The sequence below is a fragment of the Lissotriton vulgaris genome, unplaced genomic scaffold (assembly GCF_964263255.1).
Source record: "Lissotriton vulgaris unplaced genomic scaffold, aLisVul1.2 SCAFFOLD_1791, whole genome shotgun sequence".
In the NCBI taxonomy this organism is placed as follows: domain Eukaryota; kingdom Metazoa; phylum Chordata; class Amphibia; order Caudata; family Salamandridae; genus Lissotriton; species Lissotriton vulgaris.
Window position 1 is genome coordinate 137,505 of NW_028249959.1, and position 20,429 is coordinate 157,933.

At 46.3% G+C, this 20,429-nt stretch overlaps 1 protein-coding gene across 1 annotated transcript in view; it reads right to left on the bottom strand.

The window, feature by feature from the left end:
* Positions 1-5,520, bottom strand: part of LOC147663449 (uncharacterized) — a 39,529-nt gene extending 34,009 nt beyond the window's left edge. The window contains exons 1-5 of the mRNA XM_086950444.1: positions 5,454-5,520; positions 4,690-4,803; positions 1,304-2,989; positions 1,047-1,146; positions 361-509 (exon numbers count right to left, since the gene is read on the bottom strand). Coding sequence (XP_086806570.1) covers positions 361-509; positions 1,047-1,146; positions 1,304-2,989; positions 4,690-4,803; positions 5,454-5,520 — 2,116 coding nt within the window. The remainder of the gene's footprint in view (positions 1-360; positions 510-1,046; positions 1,147-1,303; positions 2,990-4,689; positions 4,804-5,453) is intronic.
* Positions 5,521-20,429: the final 14,909 nt, after the last annotated feature.

Below are 20,429 nucleotides of genomic sequence, written 5' to 3' on the forward strand. Positions count from 1 at the left end.
ACATGTGAAGGATAAAGCACAGGTGTTGGCAGGACAGGCGACTCTAATGTAACGGGTCAGATCACACTCGGAATTTGGGGTGAATGTTTGCAACAGGAGCGGTAAAGAAACAGTACATGAGGGAACATGGAAACAATCCTACATGGAAGCTGAAGAGCATGTATGGTCTGTGTGTACACATGAAGCATTGAAGCCTGGGGTGGGTGGGACTGGGTCCTAGTCTGCAGTCACAATTAATGTGTGTGGTAGGTTTGTATCCAGATGATTGGTGTTACTTTTTTTATCTTTCCCCCTTGTTTGTGGTCATGAACTGGGATCTGCTGGTCTTCATGTGCTCTCAGATAGAGACCCCCTGCTCACCTCTTGGTATGACCAGGCTCATCTGCGAAGGCCAGGCCGCCTGCATGAAGTCCCAGAGCAGAGGGCTGAACAGGTGTCTAGCCGGCTCCAGCTGCTTCAAGGTCGAGATCCAGATGGACATGGGGGCGTCCTTGGGCTTCAGCTTTGTCCTGGAAGGAAACAAGACAGAGGTCAACTGAGTGAAGGGACGAGATCCATCTCACTGGGATTGGAGGATCCAGAGTTGAGATTCTGGCCAATCTCAGACCACCAGCAGGGACATGATGATGGAAAAAGGAACATTTAGGATGAGATCTACTCTCCATCTTAAGACTGAACGATTTATACAGTCATATAGAGCAAGACACTGGTCCTTTTCACTTGTCACAAAATGAATCCTGGTTTTTAGGGGTTTTTCACATGCCCAAAAAGGTGCAGAAAGAGGGATAGTACTGCTGGTCTGTTCTCAGTTTTATAAGGGCGTTTGGTTTCTTCTTTACAGAAGTGTCTAAGGTTACTTGTTTGTTGTTGCTTCATTTCCAGGGGTTCTCTGCTCTTGGTATATTGTTGTTTCTTTCTCGGGTTCCCTTTCCTCAGTGTAATTGGTGTTTGGCTTTTTCATTCTGTGGTTCTCATTGTTATAAGAATTCATCAATCTAAAATATTCACTATTGATTGAAAATAAGGGCTGCGAAGATAACACTCACCTGTACACCTTCTCCACGGCCGCAGGCCGGTTACAGGCTCCCACCACCGCATACACCGTGTCTGTGGGGACACCACAGATTCCTCCATCCTTCATGATTTCTGCAACAGAAGAGCAAGAACCCCATGATTATAGGTAAGGCTCCCTGTTTTCCGTGTTTACGATTTTTGCAGATAAATGCAGACAGAAAACATTTATTTTTTTGCATGTATTTATTTATTTTAAAAAAAAAAGGATTTTCCCTCAGAATCTCCTTACCTGCGATCTGCTTGATGGATGTGGCCCTCCTGGCAGGAAGGTGGGGGCACTTGGAGGCTCCACCCCCATGCCCCTGGAGCTGCAGAAGTGGGCGGCCCATGGGCAGCTGGGGTTCTTCAAAGGTGTTACTGACCAGCCCAGCCAGGAAGCAGTAAAAGCTGACCAGGCCAAAGATGATGGTGACGGCAATGTCATACCCAACTGGGAGGGCTGCGACGGCGTCCAATAGAAAACTGATGAGGATGAGTTCAAAGGTGAGGCAATACAGGAACCAGGCTTTGCTTAGGAACAGCGTGCAGAAAATAATGAACCCATTCAAGAGCATGAAGCAGATGATGCCCACAGCCACGTGGAAGCCCCTCGTGGGGCCGTAGAGGCCACCGTACCTGGTGAGACCCCAGATTATCCACATAACTCCATAAAGAATAAAGGTGCTGCTCTCAAGGGTCTTACCACGCGAGAAGGCCACAGAGCCACAGACACATTTCAGAAGCCCTCCAGCTACCACCACCCACGGTAGGACGACAGTGGCACGTGCGTCTGTTGGGTCCACAGACATAGTGATTGCAAAGGCGGCCAAAATGCTGCCTGCGTGGCCAAGCACCTCTCCATCCGCATACTTAGAATAGCCGAGGTAAGGAACATGCAGGTCTTTTTCTTGACGTAACTTGAAAATGCTAATAGGTGTGAACAGGCTCTTAACAATCCCCTCTCCTGTTGGAATCTTGGTGGCCGCTTTCATGTTGTAAAGTTTAATGAGTGTCATAAGTGCTGAAGCCACGTAGATAGCCACATTCACTCCTTGTGATCCACCATGGAAGAAACCAATGGGACGTGACGCTAAAGCGATGCAATAGGTCACATAAAACAACGGATACAGCCCATCCACTAGGCTCCTACCAGCCATGAATACAGCCAAGACCATGAACAGGAGCAGAAAGACCACCAGTAGTGGGACAGGGAAAATGGGTTCAGTGGCCTGCCAGAACTGGTAGAGCAAGGAATACCCTTCAGCGAACCGCAGGATAGAGGTGAAGCCAAAGAAGGTGGCCGCCAGGGTATCCAAGCATCGATAGGACAGGATGCAGACCCCAATCTGGAAGACCCCCGCCATCCAAAGCCAAGGCACCTGCCCCACAAAGAGACTGGTGGTCACTCCCAGGACCCTGCATCCAAAGACGCTGGCGGACACCATATTCAAGATCAGCCCAATGATGACCAGGTCGTTGCTGCTGGCGGTCATGGGTGAGCCTTGGGGGATGGTTTTAGCCGTAGCCAGATCTGTGCCAGGGAGGGTGACCAACTTCCCAGTAAGTATATAGAGGAGCCTCCCTCCACCAAAGTACGCCCCAACGAGACAGACAATGAGGTGGTTAGAAGCCACCGCCGAGGCACCAAAGCTACTGTCATAGTATGTGGCGGTTTCATGGGCAGCGGAGAGCGAGATGGCCAACGCCATCATGGCGAGGGCAGCCTCCTTCTGAAGAATGGCCACCAGACTGATGATGAGCAGTCCCAGGGTGAAGGCTGCAAGACCAGGGACCATGGCATTACGAAGATCAAGGGACCCGCTGAGGACCCCCTGCCCGTCCATGATATGGATCACTCCCTTAGAGCACCATAGCGCTGAGACCGTCAGGCAGAAGGACGCAAACAAGGGGACAGGACCACGGCTCCTGCGGACTCCTGCGGGAGAGAAGAAGGGAGAAGTAAATATAGGAAGAAGAAAATTAGAGACACAAGTAGGTGACAATGTAGAGATGGGAAAGAGAGTGAAAGATTTGAAAGGAAGAAGTTAGTATAGGAAAGATGGAATTAAAGAGAAAGAAAGCTGAATGGAGGGATCATTATAGGAATGAAAGAGATTGGGTGAGATGAGACCGAGAAAGAGAGATGGGAGACATAAATGTAAGTAAAAAAGGGAAGTAGACAGTGAAACAAGAGACAAAGTGCTAATAAGAGGATTGAGAGGCGAAAATAAGAAAGAGGAGGTAGGAAAAGAGAGAGGTAAATATAGGAAGAAAGAAAATTAGACAAACAAAAGGGAGAGGATGGGAAAAGAGAAATGAGGAGTGATGAAGAGAAAGAGGAGTAACAAAGAGAGGAGAGAAAGATAGAAGGGGAAAGTAAATACAAAATAAAGAAAACTATACAATGAAAAGTGAGGCAAAGGAATAAAAAGAGGGACGGCAGAAAGGAGAGAGAGAATGACAAGCAGAGAGACTGAGTAAATGAAAAATAAATTTAAGGAAGCGGGTAGTGTGAGGAATGAGATAAAGATAGTAGATAGAGAGAGGAAGAGAGACAGAAGGGAGAAGGGACTAAAGAGGGAAAAGAAAATCATTAAAAGAAAAGAATGATAAAAGTATTGGAAGTGAGGAAAAAGAAAGAGAACAATGATGGCCCGAGGGAGAAAGCAGAGGTGGAAACAAGATCGAGAAATGGAACAAGAAAAAGGTTCAGATCAGCATCAGTGTAACTTCCTGCCTTCCCTGGCCGATAGATCTCACCAGTTCTGCAAACTCTCAGCCAGAGCCGGGGTCAGGCTTTATTGATTCCTGGACTGCACTTTATTTACCCACCATTGACCCACAGAACCGGCACCAGGCTTTTCGACAGGTTTACTTTCCAATCATTATCCGAAAGAAGGGGTCTCTTCTCACTCATAACCCCGAGGCCCTCCCACAGGGTGGGCGAGGGAAGGCTTCCTCTCTGGGCATCTCCACCTAGCATTAGTTTCAAGCAGGGTCGGATTGGGACTGAAAATCGGCCCGGGCACACACAAAAAATCGGCCCTCATTTGCATAATTCCTTTCTTCGTAATTGCATTAAAAAGGAAGGGGCTTCAATAAATGCGCGCATTAGTTTACACTACGGAAACACACCTGAAAACAAGTGAGGCCACTTCTACTGAGGCCCCCTGCTCCGCTCAGTATGTGCAGACATTAAGGGGCCGGCCAGCGAGACAAAGGGAGTGATACCTCTGCCTGTTGCTAAACCGGGGGTAGGGGATCGGCGGTGTTGGTGGCGAGGGAGGGTGGTAATGAGCGCCCATCTGCCTGTAGAAAGGCCACTCAGCCACCAAATGGGCCGCTGGCTGTATTGTGAAAATAGAGACACCGCCCAAATCGGCCCCAGAGTGCTCAAAAGCAGCCCACGGCAGTAACCCAGACACCGGCCCCTCGGGCATTGCCCGAATGCCCGTGTTACCAGTCCGAATGCCCGTGTTACCAGTCCGAGGCTGGTTTCAAGCACTAAATTTCCATATTAAGTTGTCAAAAAGGCGCATTAAAGCAATCATGATATATTTAGGCACTGTGTCGCTCTAAGTCTCAGCCGTGTGCCCCCCTCCCTACTCCCCCTGAAACCCACGAATGTGATCTCACCTGTATATCCCAGCAGAGCTGCCAATATGACCAGCAGGACCCCCAGGGGTGTACTGGGGATGAGGGGCGTGGCTCTGGAGGAGCTGTATGACGTCACTGCCAGCAGGAGGGAGCCTGGAAGAACAGCAAAGACAGCCATGATGCAAAGATAAACAAAACACACGCCTGCCAGGGACCCCCTTTAGGAGGGAGTCTTGAAACAGAACAGAGACAGGCATGAAATGATAACTTACACTCACACCAGACTCTCTCCCATCTTGGGAGGAGCCCGGATACACAGCAAAGACATCCGTGACACAAACACACTCCTGTTCCTTTCAGATCTCCGCAGCACGCGCCTTAACCCAGAAAACACCTGTTCACTTTATTATTCCAATATTCAATAATGATTGGTTACAGGTGAGTTACTGGGTTAAAGCGTCTACATGGCTATATTCAAACATGAACTGAGCTATAAGGGACCCAAGATTACCTGAGAGGCTTCTGCTCCGAAGGCCGGTGGAGCTGAAACAGTCAGTCGCACTGAGTTATGAAGATAGCATGTCACTGACTCTCGCCAGCTCTACCGGCTCCTGGCCCTAACCCATCCTAAACCATTCTCTTAGGCCTCAGAAAACAACTCAACACTTATATGATTCGATTCCCCTACACCTCATCTAAACAGAGCCCTGGACTCTCCATTCACCAAGCGCTTCCCTGCCTCAATCGGATTTTAGCGCTATATAACGCACCAAACCTGACGTAAATGGCAGTATGGGTCCTACCTGCAGAGATGGACAAGATCCCAATGGAATAGTGAAGGGGCTCTGGGGCCTTCCCTGGCTCCGGCATCCTGCGGCTGAGTCAATCTGGATTGAGTCTGAAGTATGGGCCGAATCCGAGTGAGTCCGTAGTATGGGGTTGAAGCGGGAGTGAATCCGGAGTGAGTCCGGAGCGTGGGTGAATCTGGAGCTCGTCAGGCTGGGGTAGCTGGAGTGTGCCCGGGTCAGTCACCGCTGGTGTCTCACCCCACACCCGGCCCAGCCGCTCTTTATCTGCAGTGTCCACTAGGGGGCGTGTCTAGTCGATATCACTCAAGGGGCAATGGGATTTTCCCAAAGTGCAGCGCCTTGTTTCCTGCCCCCCCCCCCTCCCTCCCTGCTGGGTGCGACGCATGAAGGGGAGTTTCACAGCAGCAGGGCTCACACCTCACAAACAGAACAGTGTCCAGGGCAGGCAGGGACAACTTTCCAGAGGGCAGAGACGGGGCAGAGATGGAGAAGGTGCTCGTGATTTTCCCGGAAAAGACATCGGTTTAAAGAGGAAAGAAATGCATCATTCCCAAGAGAATATAAAATAAAACGGATTTAATGTGTGACAGTGAGTGGTCTATATAAGAAAGAGAGAGAGGACTCACCTGGACAGAGCCTTCCGTGTATGGGGGTCTGGAGTGTCCGATTTCAGGGTCCCTTTACTTCTGCTTGAAAAAAGAGAGACACCCCTCAAAACAAGGGACAGTGTTTAAGCAACCAGTCAATCTAAAGGATTCCCCTTGCTAAATTATTTAAACAACAAATACACTCACATTCAGTCACCACAATCAAATAAATGTAGTACCACAGGAATTTTAAAACACACACAGATCATTTAATTATAAATGTATTACAAATGCATCAATCCGAATGATTGCAGAGCCCAATCAATGTAACAAAAACAAGCAATGGAAATGCATCGGTTTCGCCTACGTGAAGAATAATGAGCTGTTTTTATCAATCACTTTTCGGGACAAAGCAAAGAGCTCCCTGACAAGTCTCATGGAAGTGGAGAGGATGTGGCGTAGCGACCAGAGCTGCTGACTCAAGAGCTGTGGATTCTGGCTCGAGTCTCTGCGGCGCGGCGTTCTGTGATTCTGGGAATTCACTTAATCTCTCCGGGTGATAAATTGTGTTATGTAAATCTGCTGCAAGACAAAAAAACTGAAAGAGGCAACATTTTATGAACAAGCATTTGCAATGCAATAGGTCTCGCATTAGGAAAGTTTGAGCTATTGGTACTGTAAATGACAAATTTTTTATTTATGTGTTGGTTTTGAAAATAGCGAAATTAATAGCTTTGTCATTTACAATGGCAATAGTTTTAACTTTTGCAAATGTGACACCTATAGCATTTGTAATGCAATATGTGTTGTATTTACGTGACCTACATGTATTGATATTACAAATAAAAATGGCTTTTAATTTTTTAAAGAATTAATACTTAAATAAAAGTTATTGTAATTTATAATGGCAATAGCTTTTGTAAATATTTAACGATTATGTTCATTGTATTTTATTGTGACGGAAATCCAAGAACAGAAGTGAAATATTAACATCTTTTTGTGACATTTGTAATAAAGCTTGAAACATTGAGAGAACATATTTGAACCAGTTGTTGTTGAATGGTTGCACATATTGATGCTGTGGTGGCGCTCAGTGATGTTGTGGTGGTGACGAGTGATGCTGTGGCATTCAGTGATGCTGTGGTAGCGCATAGTGATGTTGTGGTGGCCCTGAGTGATGCTGTGGTGGCCCTGAGTGATGCTGTAGTGATGCGCTAGCTAGATAGAGTGAGTGCGATAGATAGAGTAAGTGCGATAGATAGATAGAGGGCGGGCGATAGATAGAGGGAGGGCGATAGATAGATAGACAGATAAAGTGAATTTATGTTGCATTGAGTAGAGTGTAAGTATGAGGTGTGCAATTATGTTGCATATAATTATGTGGCACTGAGTGGTATTTGGAGTGTATGTTCCATTGCAGGGTGTGTGAGGGTGCAGAGTGTGTGAGGGTGCAGAGTGTGTGAGGGGGCAGAGTGTGTGAGGGTGCAGAGTGTGTGAGGTTGCAGAGTGTGTGAGGGTGCAGAGTGTGTGAGGGTGCAGAGTGTGTGCGGGTGCAGTGTGTATGCGGGTGCAGTGTGTGTGCGGTTGCAGTGTGTGTGCGGGTGCAGTGTGTGTGCGGGTGCGGCGTGTGAGGGTGCGGCGTGTGAGGGTGCGGCGTGTGAGGGTGCGGCGTGTGAGGGTGCAGTGTGTGTCAGGGTGCAGTGTGTGTCAGGGTGCAGTGTGTGTCAGGGTGCAGTGTGTGTGCAGGTGCAGTGTGTGTGCAGGTGCAGTGTGTGTCAGGGTGCAGTGTGTGTGCGGGTGCAGTGTGTGTGCGGGTGCAGTGTGTGTGTTCGGGTGCAGTGTGTGTGATCGGGTGCAGTGTGTGTGTTCGGGTGCAGTGTGTGTGTTCGGGTGCAGTGTGTGAGGGTGCGGTGTGTTAGGGTGCGGTGTGTGAGGGTGCGGGGTGTGAGGGTGCTGGGTGTGAGGGTGCGGTGTGTGCGGGGTGTGAGGGTGTGGCATGTGAGGGGGTAGTGTGTGTGAGGGTGCAGTGTGTGTGAGGGTGCAGTGTGTGTGTATGGGTGCGTTGTGTGAGGGTGCGGTGTGTGTGTGGGTGCGGTGTGTGTGGGTGTGGTGTGTGAGGGTGCGGTGTGTGTGAGGGTGCGGTGTGTGTGAGGGTGCGGTGTGTGTGGGGGGGGGCGGTGTGTGAGGGTGCGGTGTGTGAGGGTGCAGTGTGTGAGGGTGCAGTGTGTGAGGGTGCAGTCTGTGAGGGTGCAGTGTTTGTGAGGGTGCAGTGTGTGTGAGGGTGTGGTGTGAGGGTGCAGTGTGTGTGAGGGTGCAGTGTGTGTGAGGGTGCAGTGTGGCTATAGACATGATCTATCAGCCATAAACAGGACCAGGCAGCTGTGCTCAGATCTTAAAGGGAGCAAACTTTCCAATGAATGAAGAAAATAACAAATAAGCTGTGTGTGAGGGTGCAGTGTGTGTGAGGGTGCATAGTGTGTGAGGGCGCAGAGTGTGTGAGGGCGCAGAGTGTGAGTGGGTGCGGTGTGTGTGGGTGCGGTGTGTGTGGGTGTGTGTGTGGGTTCGTGTGTGTGTGGGTGCGGTGTGTGTGTGCGGTGTGTGTGTGTGTGTGTGGGTGTGGGTGCCGTGTGTGTGTGTGGTGTGTGAGTGTGCAGTGTGTGAGTGTTCAATGTGTGTGAGGGTGCGGTGTGTAAGGGTGCGGTATGTGAGGCTGCGGTGTGTGAAGGTGCAGTGTGTGTGTGAGGGTGCAGTTTGTGCGTGAGAAAATAGTGTGTGCGAGGGTGCGGTGTGTGAGGGTGCATGGTCTGTAAGGGTGCAATGTGTGTAAGGGTGCAGTGTGTGTAAGGTTGCGGTGTGTAAGTGTGCGGTGTGTGAGGGTGCGGTGTGTGTGAGGGTGCAGTGTGGCTACAGACATGATCTATTAGCCATAAACAGGACCAGGCAGCTGTGTTCAGATCTTAAAGGGAGTAAACTTTCTAATAAATGAAGAAAATAACAGATAAGCTGTGTGTGAGGGTGCAGAGTGTGTGAGGGTGCAGAGTGTGTGTGTGTGAGGGTGCAGAGTATGTGTGTGGGTGCGGTGTGTGTGCACTTTGTACCTTTCATTAATCTCCTGGGCTGGTATGGTCAGTGTTTTCTCTCAGGTGGAGGGGGAAGCTGTTGTGCCGTTCAATATTCATAAAAACGTATTTATTTCACAATTCTGTGACCCCTTTAATATATTTTGCATCATTGATATTATTTGTTGTTGGTTTCAGGACCATAAGCCGTGATTACTGCGAGGCTCCAGAGGTTGATATCTTCCTGCAAAATCTCTAAAACATTTTAAACTAAGGCCTGTGCTTACAACCAAAATCCTAATTAATATGCTTGTTTAACTTCAGCCTGGCTTATAGCAAGTAGATCTTACGAGCTCGCGCCCCGAAAGCAAGTGGCTGGAGTGAATAATCATTTGAGTGCATTAAACCAATTTGCCACAAGATGTCGCTAGAGCAAGCGTTATGCACAAGGGTCTCAGTCGGTTGAAAATTCATGCTGCAATGGCGAGCACATAAAGTGAGCATGTGAAGGGCTAATTTAGGATATGTCTGCACCAGCGTTTTGGGCTGGTTGGTGTCTAGCTTTGCATCAGCGTGCAAACAGTGAGCTGTGATGCTGCGAGCAATGGGGGCGGGATCAGTGAGCTAGAGGTGGTGGGGGTCAAAGACGTGGCAAAAATAAGTTTTTAAGTCTTTCAACTTCAATTAACTACTTATAACGCACACCTTAAATTAACAAGTCAAAACGAAACCTAAGAGCCGCGCGCGTGAGCTTCTACCATAGACAGCTCACGTCCCGCGGCTCTTAGGTTTCGGTTTCCAAGGCGCATGGCAGAGTCGCGCTCGCACACATTCACAGCAAACAGCCAGCAGCAAAAGCGCGCCCACGAGGCCAAATCCAAGTCGGAAAATGCGCGCCTCCGACTCGTGTCCCCATATATGTATACTAAAGTATACATGGAGGTCCATCGCTACGCTCGACCTAAAAATAGTTCTACCAAGGCGGCTATTACCAGTATTTTGCCTACGGGATACTGACAAGAGAAGCAGACGAGTTACAAACATTGGTAATTGCAGGAAAATAAGCTAAAATCAACAGAAAAGGTGGAAAGGTAAGTGGCAAGAACAGAAACCAAGGAAAAGCCTGGAAAGAGAGGGGGCAGGATTTAAGCCCCTTTTAAGTTTATATTAAAAACAATAGATTTCACAAGCACAGTGGAAGCACTGTAGAGCAGAAAACGAATAACAAAGTGGAGAGGAAGTGGCCTAACAGCTATGGCGCTCGACCTCAAATCTGGGGAGCTGGGTTCAAGTCTCAGCAAGGATGCGCAACATGCTGTGATCTTGGAAAAATCACTTAATCGTCCTGTGCCTACTAAAAATACATGTCTCCTCATGTAACGCAACTGGTGCTCGTGTAAAGCTACCTGATACCTTTGTGTCAAGTTCATGCTATATAAATCTCCGGGGAAAAAAAGAAGAAACAAATAACAACACAACATTAGGTAAAAGGGGGAGAATTTCTCAAAAAAAATTCCAATCAATTTCTCAATTAGAAGGTACACTCCTACTTCAATTCAATTCAATAATAACTTTATTCGGTAGTTTAAAAAGAAACACCATAAAAGTTCTCAATAAGCAAATTACAAAGTTTACAAAGGTTAAAAACCGGTATAAAAATACATTTGTTAAAAAAAGCAATTAAAAAAGACGTCTCAGTTTATGTATTTTCGACCTTATCATAACATACAGTTTCCCTATTTCTGGCATTCTTTCATTTGTGCAGAGCTAATATATAATTCGTACTCAAAGGTTCGTACGATGACAGATACAAAATTTGAGAAAACATACAACCGCTTTAGCATAGTTTTCATTTTCAAGATACTGGAGTGCCAAATATGCAGGACGGCACTGTCGAAGTCCCCAGATTTTCAAAATGGGCAGTATCCAGCGTTTGCGTGGTTCGGTAAAAAATTTACAAAATAACATTGTATGCATCGTTGTTTGTGGGGACACTAGGTCACACGGACGCATAGGAAGTGTGGATGACCAGACATTTTGCTTTGGAAATGCAAACAGTAAATGGAACAAATCAAATCTAAAGCAGGTAAGCAACATTTTTTCATATTGTGTTAAACTAGAGTTCAAATAGGGTTCAATGGTAAACACAGTCTGCGCTAATAAAGAATGTTGAACAGATGGTTTGTGAATCTCAGATAGAAATCGTAACTGGCGTAGGTGTACAAGGCACTCTCTTTTTAAATCCTTTTTTGAGATTTCCTTTATCAATAACGGGTGAACAAAAAACTTCCTGTAACCTAAATCTGTTAGTAGCGCTTTAACATAGGATAACCATTTAATTTTCTTGCAGTGATCAAGTGTCAAGATATCTTGGATGATCGCCCTAGTTAGTTGGCATTGCTCAGTGACCCATATTCGACGCCACAACATTACTGCTTGTAATTTTATGATGTCTGTAATAGAATCAATGCCCAATTCTGTGTAGCAGGCATAGGTGGAACAGCTTTTAGGTACCGCCAGCAAGTATCTCAAAAAGGCGTTCTCGACTTTTTGTAATAAATCCACATTTGCAAAGTATTATTGTGATATACTCATTGACATATTGAAATGGTCCATGCACTGTGGGTCGTCTTTGTGTGTTCTGTCGATGTGTTTTTGTGGTATTAGATAATATGTACCTCCTTCCTCAGGACAACTACATTAGTTGACTCCTCCCAACTGGATCGCTATAGCAACATATAATATGTTTCCTTGCAAAACATTTAACATATGCAAAAGATTACACCATTTTGTGACATAGTTCAAAATGGTCATCGATGGGGAATGATTAAAAATCTTAAGACATATTCAGTGAGTGAAACTGATCTACAGACCATATGTGCTGCCCAATATCCTGTGGTATAAAAATACGACTGTAATACACTCCTCCATGCAATTGTCCATGACACTAACTGTCTTTTCAAAATAAAAAATGCATATTATTAGCATCCACTAATCACACTCATTCATAATGTCTATACTTACATACAACCATCGAATCACACCAGGACCTAAAAATAATTGGGAACTATTACTTTCTACTTTATATGGCCACGTTCAATCTGATGTTAGGTTTTGGGTGTTTCTCCTGGCCGGGTGTTTGCCCCTGACAGTGTGAATCTGTTGTGCCAAGTACCCTCGGTCATTTCAGTGAGATATTGAGTAGATACATTGTGCTAGTTTATGGGCTCATCCGGGTTCCAAGTAAGCCTCGGCAGAGTTCGCGAAGTTCAATTATGTGGGAACTCTGCGAACTGACAAAAAAAACTACGGCAAGCTACGTGAAGTTCTGTGAGCAGCGTAGTGGTTTACCTTGTGCAGTTCTCACAGATTTTTAGTGCTGGGTTTTTGTCTCCTGCTGTAAAATCAGCGCCAATGGCATCTCAAATAAGTAAGGGGGAATTTTGCGGATCTATGGTCCGCGAATTCACGCGAAATTACAAAACAATCCGCAAATTTGCGGATTTTACAGTGAAATCGCAGATATTTTTGCAATCTCACTATACTCAACTGGAATACTTTCTACTGGCTAATCAGTAAGTGCTACCTCGTTGGGTAAATGTATATTGCGTTTCCAACACTGCAGCTGCGTAAAGGGCCGGAAGATTTGCCTTCAGTGACCCTGTGTGCCTGTAACTTTGCCACCGCGCCAAAATGCGCCGAGGTCCCTTGAGTGAGCTGTCCATCTTAGTTGGGGAAGGGTGGGAAGACGTTTGATACCGCCAAGGCCGGACTGGGAACCACAACCGGCCCTGGCAAAGTGCTCAGCCGGCCCCCACTCCCTACTCGGTGGGGTTGGAGGTGCCGCCGAGCTCTTTGCCAGGGCCGGTTTTCGGCCGATTTTGGTACAGGGCCGATTTTGCAGCTATGCTGCAAAAATGGCCCTGTAACAAAAACGGCCCCCAGGGCCCCAAAACCGTCCCTTACCCCTGCGGCGCACCAGGGGATTGCCCGGTGCACGCTATGGCCAGTCCGGCCCTGGATATCGCTAATGTGTGGTGCGGGGCTTCTATGCGTGTTCACATGCCTCTTGTGTATAAAGGGTCAGAGAGCGAGCAGGGCAGCAGGTGAGGAGAAAGCAGCCTCCTGGCCACAGGAACTATACGGGGATCACGCTTGAGAAACTCATGGATGCAAAGACCTCCCTCGAGTATTACAGCTCATTTTCGACAGCAGATATGGGATTAAAGCACACTTACCCAGCCTCGACCATGCTAATGTTTTGGGCTGATTAAAACGTTACTGACTTTCAGTTTCAACTCGGGCACCTGCTTTAATTTTATCTGTAAGTGCTTCCTGCTGAGGTTTAATTTTTGGGACAGGAGCCTCGTGCCAGAATGAATCCTGTCCTGCATAGTTATCCACGCAGATGCCACTATGATGGACGAAGCACTGTGTACTCACAGCTCCCTGGGGTGCACCCGCACTGTGTACTCACAGCTCCCCCGAGGTGCACCAGCACTGTGTACTCACAGTTCCCCCTGGGCATGCACCAGCACTGTGTACTCACAGCTCCCCCTGGGGTGCACCAGCGCTGTGCACTCACAGCTTTCCTTGGGGTGCACCAGCACTGTGTACTCACAGCTGCCCCGGAGGTGCACCAGCACTGTGTTACTCACAGCTCCCCCTGGGGTGCACCAGCGCTGTGCACTCACAGCTTTCCTTGGGGTGCCTCAGGACTATGTACTCAGTTTCCCCTTGAGGTGCACCTCAAGGCGCTGCCTGTCTTTTCTCTGTCCCATATCCAGTGCTTAATTTGTGCCTGTGTTTTCCGGTGCTTTTCTGTAAACAAAGGCACATATGTCTGAGAAACCACCATATGGTGGCAGTGTGTGTGTATTTTTAACTAACGTTCATTAGTAGAGAACTAAATGATTTAATATAGCTTTAAAAAAATGACAAAACTTAAAGGTAAAAAAGTGACGCGGGCAGTGCCAGCTGCAGAGGACCAGTGAGTAACACATTGGGCCCTGGCACTTACATTTTTGGCAGATAAGCACGGCTCATATCCTACATTTCTCTCGTCAGATCCACGACGGGCTGACAGTCCACGCCAGTGAACCCAACACGTCCCACAGACGCAGATGTGGCTTCGTTATTCGCTACGTCCCCACCACAGCCTACCCCGTGGAGGTGAGTACAATCCTCTCCTTCATACTTTCTGAGTATTAATGTGTGTCAGTGGGATTATTAGACGACAAGAGTAACAGTGTGGACTGTATGTGTTTGTGTGTGTGCATCCACGCACGTGTGTTTGTGTGCGTGCATTTCTACTCGTAACTGTGTGTGTTTGGGGATTTAGATAGTTTTGTTTGTTAGTTATATAAGAGAGGCAGGTTTGAAGGTCAGTTGTGGGATTTAAATAGTTTTGGTAGTTAGTTATATAAGAGAGGCAGGTTTGAAGGTTCAATAATTTGGGATGTTAGATAGTTTTGGTTGTTAGTTATATAAGACAGGCAGGTTTGAAGGTTCAATAGTTTGGGGATTTAGAATAGTTTTATTTGTTAGTTATATAGGAGAGGCAGGTTTGAAGTTTCAATAGTTTGGGGAGTTTGATAGTTATGGTTGTTAGTTATATAAGAGAGGCAGGTTTGAAGGTTCAATAGTTTGGGGATTTAGATAGTTATGGTTGTTAGTTATATAAGAGAGGCAGGTTTGAAGGTTCAATCGTATGGGGAGTTTGATAGTTTTGGTTGTTAGTTATATACAGGTTTTAAGGTTCAATAGTTTGGGGAGTTTGATAGTTATGGTTGTTAGTTATATAAGAAAGACAGGTTTGAAGGTTCAATAGTTTGGGGATTTAAATAGTTATGGTTGTTAGTTATATAAGAGAGGCAGGTTTTAAGTTTCAATAGTTTGTGGAGTTTGATAGTTATGGTTGTTAGTTATATAAGAGAGGCAGGTTTGAAGGTTCAATAGTTTGGGGATTTAGATACTTATGGTTGTTGGTTATATAAGAGAGGCAGGTTTGAAGGTTCAATAGTTTGGGGATTTAGATAGTTATGGTTGTTAGTTATATAAGAGAGGCAGGTTTGAAGGTTCAATAGTTTGGGGAGTTTGATGGTTTTGGTTGTTAGTTATATACAGGTTTGAAGGTTCAATAGTTTGGGGAGTTTGATAGTTATGGTTGTTAGTTATATAAGAGAGGCAGGTTTGAAGGTTCAATCGTTTGGGGATTTAAATAGTTATGGTTGTTAGTTATATAAGAGAGGCAGGTTTGAAGTTTCAATAGTTTGGGGAGTTTGATAGTTATGGTTGTTAGTTATATAAGAGAGGCAGGTTTGAAGGTTCAATAGTTTGCGGATTTAGATAATTTAGGTAGTAAGTTGTATACAGGTTTGAAGGTTCAATAGTTTGGGGATTTAGATCGCTTTGGTTGTTAGTTATTTAAGAGAGGCAGGTTTGAAGGTTCCATAGTTTGGGGATTTAGATAGTTATGGTTGTTAGTTATATAAGAGAGGCAGGTTTGAAGGTTCAATAGTTTGGGGATTTAGATAGTTATGGTCGTTAGTTATATAAGAGAGGCAGGTTTGAAGGTTCAATAGTTTGGGGATTTAGTTAGTTTGGGTAGTTAGGTTGCTCTATAAGAGAGGCAGGTTTGAAGGTTCAATAGTTTGGGGATTTAGTTAGTTTGGGTAGTTAGGTTGTTCTATAAGAGAGGCAGGTTTGAAGGTTCAATAGTTTGGGGATTTAGATAGTTTAGGTAGTTAGGTTGTTCTATAAGAGAGGCAGGTTTGAATGCTAGATAGTTTGGGGATTTAGCTAGTGTTGGTTCTTAGGCTGTTTTGAAAGAGAGGGAAGGTTTATGGTTAGTTATTGTTGTAGAGTACACGTTTTAGAGATTTGGTTGATCATGCCCTTTTCTCCCTAACTACATGACACCAGTGTAGGTCCTCTATGATAAGGTCTTGTATTCTCCCACGTCTGAATGCCCTCATTCTAATGCACTTCTCTCCTCTCTGATTCCAGGACCCCGAGCGCCCCCGATCCTTCCCCGCCACCGTGCTTGTTGCAGGAACAGATGAATTCCAGCACTTTACAGATCATGCACCCAACTTTTTCTCCAAGACCTTCTGACACCTCTGCAGAGCATCATCAGGAAACACCTTCCTCTCTTCATGTAGTTCATAACTGCCAGTAACATGCTGCTGCATGGTGCAGGTTCATTCCTGATCTCAGATGGAGCCCTATAGGTTCAAATATGTATTTCCTTTTTTTTTAACATCTTGCAGTGAGCCTCAATATTGACAACAAAAATGTTCGGATGGTAGGCCAAAAGGTGCTGCAACTGTTACCGTAAAACAAACAATATTTTGGATAAGAGTACCACTTTTGATTTTTAACACATCTTGATGATTCCAGCTTGAGAAATATGTAACGAGGAGGCTGGTCCCATTTTAAGCATGAATTTGGATACATGCCGGTACATGAGGAACTCTAAATCAATTTACTTCGATCTAGAAGTCTAGGGGACGTCCCACTAGGACCATCTTCAGCCTTCCTCATCGCCACTGGCCTCACTAACAAGCCCGCATTGTTACATATCGATCATTGAGTGACTATATATATACATATGATATGATTGACATAAAAGAGGGGATATATCCTGTGGTAATGTTGCAGTTTTCATGCAGGATGCCTCTGACAAAGAGCTCGAGGCCGGAAACGCGTCTGCACTGGACTACTGGGTACATGTGATTCACTAAAGTTGCCTGTATCTTTGGCGCTGTTTGACGACTCGTCACAAGACTTTCCAACGAAGGGTCACGGTGAGTCTTGTTGTGCATGGAAAGTTTCAGGGAGATCGGTCAAGTAGGGGCTGAGAAATAAGGGGGTAAACAAAGGTGCCTTTTCCAGGCTAATTCCCCTGAACTCTTTACACAGGGCCGCAGCTCGAACTGCTATTATTTGTTGTAAATCCATTCAGTTGTTGTTAAGAAATTTAAGGAAACCAAATTTAGATATCTCCGATTGCTGGCTAATTCACGAATAATAACGAGCTTGTGCAGAGAACGGCATAACTGATTGGGGCTGCCAACACTTCAACCAGGAAGTGTTAATAGCCATCTTGGGACTCTGCTTCTGCCGAGTGTCCCCCCAAAAAAGTAAAAAAAAGAAAAAGCAAAGGGGGCTGGGTAGGGATACCCTGACCTCCAAGCCTTGGTCTTGGGGTCCCAGAGGGACCCTGCAGGGTAAAAAAGCATTTTTTTTAAATGTGTTGCGAATTTATAGCAAATGTGGCAAAAAAAGTGGGGGCTCCAGCGCTTGTTCATACAGCAGGAAGCCACGAGCCAGCCTGGAACGCGGGGGCCTTGAGGTACCTCTCGCGATCCCCATTAGGCACACTGTGTGCCCAGGGCACCCAGGTGAAATGGCCAGGCCCAGGGGGATGGGGAGATCGTGCCAATAATTGGTCCGGGGAAAGGGTCATGCAGCCCACCTTCCCCATTTGTTTATGGCTGGGGAATGGGGTCCCCGGGGCCTAAATTGGCCCAGGGAGGGGGGCCGTGAAGACCCCTGCCCCCATTAAAAATGTATATATTTATGCCTGGGCTCGGTTGGATGGGAATGCTGAAATTGACCTGGGGAGGGGCCCACGTGACCTCCATCCCCATTCAGTTAAGGCTGGGCCCTGGAGGATGGGGTCCCCTAGGGCCAAAATCGGCCCTGGAGGGGGGCTGAGTGGCAGAGTGTTTGTATGGATGTGTGACTGTGTGTGTGAGTGGTTGTGTAAAAAGCAGCTGTGACTTCCAAGACTTTTGATGCCGCTTGGTGCCAACCACCTCTAATTTACCTTAATATTAGCTATCAAAATAGCGAGGCAGGCACTGGCAGTGGAAAAGCGAAGAACAGGTTTATTACTCCAGGAGGAGAACACATCACATCAGACACCGGGGCTATCGTCAGGAGGTGCTCTAACTGCATCTCTGTGGCATGGCATTTTATACATTTCTTTCGTCAGTTTATTGCATGGTCAAACATCCTTGGAGTCCCCGCCTCAAGCTAGTTCCCACACAAATCCAGCAACAAATGTCCCCCCATTTAGATGTAACAGATGATCGCTATCTCGCAGCTGGACATTCCGACAGTATCTTAAAACACGTGGGATCGGTCAGATCTAAGGGTTTTGGGTTATTGATTAAGTCAAGCCCCTTTGTTGGTGAAACAAGCCCTGCTGTGTGTAGGCAATAAACAATGTCCACAGGGCTCGGTTAGTGCCTGGGACGGGACTGAGTGGCCAGGTGCAGGGAAGGAGGTTATAAAAGGGGGCTTGCCTGTGCATGGAGGATGAAAGGACAAGTGGGTTTAGCGCGGGAAGTGACTCCGAGGCATTGTCAGGCTGACAAGGTTTTTACGACCCTAGTACGTGTGTTCAGGCTTAGTCAGGTTGCTGGGGATGATTGCGAGGTCAGGGTGAATCATGGGTGACTAGCAGGGAATGAAAATGGCTGTGATATCTAAAATGGTTGTTGCTTACGCGCACCTAGAGGCCCTTGTTACGCAAGATGATGCAGACAATGTTTCACGATCTTCACTCTGCTCTCAACACTGACTGTGGCGAACATAAATGAACGCTGCTTATGTATACTTAAGGTTTATCGATTTCCACAGTCCCCAGTTTTTATACTAAGTTAGTTCATTTCTGTTCATATATGTTGTGATGATGTACAGGTTGACATTATTATACACAAAAGCTAAGTATGCAGTTGGGCTGTCTATTGAGGTCTTTGGTAGCCTATTTGTTTTATGGGCAGATAAAAACAATTCTGCTATCAGTACAAAGAGTATCGTCAATAACCTATGTAGTCAATGTAAAAACCGGGGAGACAGTGCATACAAAATGACATTTGTCGTACCATACGTTTAGACCTGGAGATGAGCATAAGTCTTAGAAGATGCAGTAATTTCGTTCTAACACAAAAATGTTATCATACAATTTGTTCTGATAGGATAAGGACCATTAAGTGCATTATTTGAGGTCTAGACTCCATGAGGATCTAAACTAATAAGCATGTTCATGAGGACAACTGGTGTTCTACAATTATCATTATACACAGTTTACTCTTTCTTCCATATTTCTTCGTTACTTATTCATACACAGTGAAAGCGACCGATGTAAGGTTTCAAAAGAAAATCTTTTTCTTGTCCAATTGGGGCATAATCTACATGAGGTGATTGGGAGAGAAATTCAACCTAATATAAATGATGGTCAGGGAGTGATAATGTTCAAAGGCTCTTCTTTCCAGTGTCTTTTACAGCGAGCCATCACTGGTAGGCTCCCATTGTTCTCTTCTTTCCAGTGTCTTTTACAGCGAGCCATCACTGGTAGGCTCCCATTGTTCTCTTCTTTCCAATGTCTTTTACAGCGAGCCATCACTGGTAGGCTCCCATTGTTCTCTTCTTTCCAGTGTCTTTTACAGCGAGCCATCACTGGTAGGCTCCCATTGTTCTCTTCTTTCCAGTGTCTTTTACAGCGAGCCAACACTGGTAGGCTCCCATTGTTCTCTTCTTTCCAGTGTCTTTTACAGCGAGCCATCACTGGTAGGCTCCCATTGTTCTCTTCTTTCCAGTGTCTTTTACAGCGAGCCATCACTGGTAGGCTCCCATTGTTCTCTTCTTTCCAGTGTCTTTGACAGCGAGCCATCACTGGTAGGCTCCCATTGTTCTCTTCTTTCCAGTGTCTTTTACAGCGAGCCATCACTGGTAGGCTCCCATTGTTCTCTTCTTTCCAGTGTCTTTGACAGCGAGCCATCACTGGTAGGCTCTCATTGTTCTCTTCTTTCCAGTGTCTTTTACAGCGAGCCATCACTGGTAGGCTCCCATTGTTCTCTTCTTTCCAGTGTCTTTTACAGCAAGCCATCACTGGTAGGCTCCCATTGTTCTCTTCTTTCCAGTGTCTTTTACAGCGAGCCATCACTGGTAGGCTCCCATTGTTCTCTTCTTTCCAGTGTCTTTTACAGCGAGCCATCACTGGTAGGCTCCCATTGTTCTCTTCTTTCCAGTGTCTTTTACAGCGAGCCATCACTGGTAGGCTCCCATTGTTCTCTTCTTTCCAGTGTCTTTTACAGCGAGCCATCACTGGTAGGCTCCCATTGTTCTCTTCTTTCCAGCGTCTCTTAAAGTGAGCCATCACTGGTAGGCTCCCATTGTTCTCTTCTTTCCAGTGTCTTTGACAGCGAGCCATCACTGGTAGTCTCCCATTGTTCTCTTCTTTCCTGTGTCTTTTACAGCGAGCCATCACTGGTAGGCTCCCATTGTTCTCTTCTTTCCAGTGTCTTTTACAG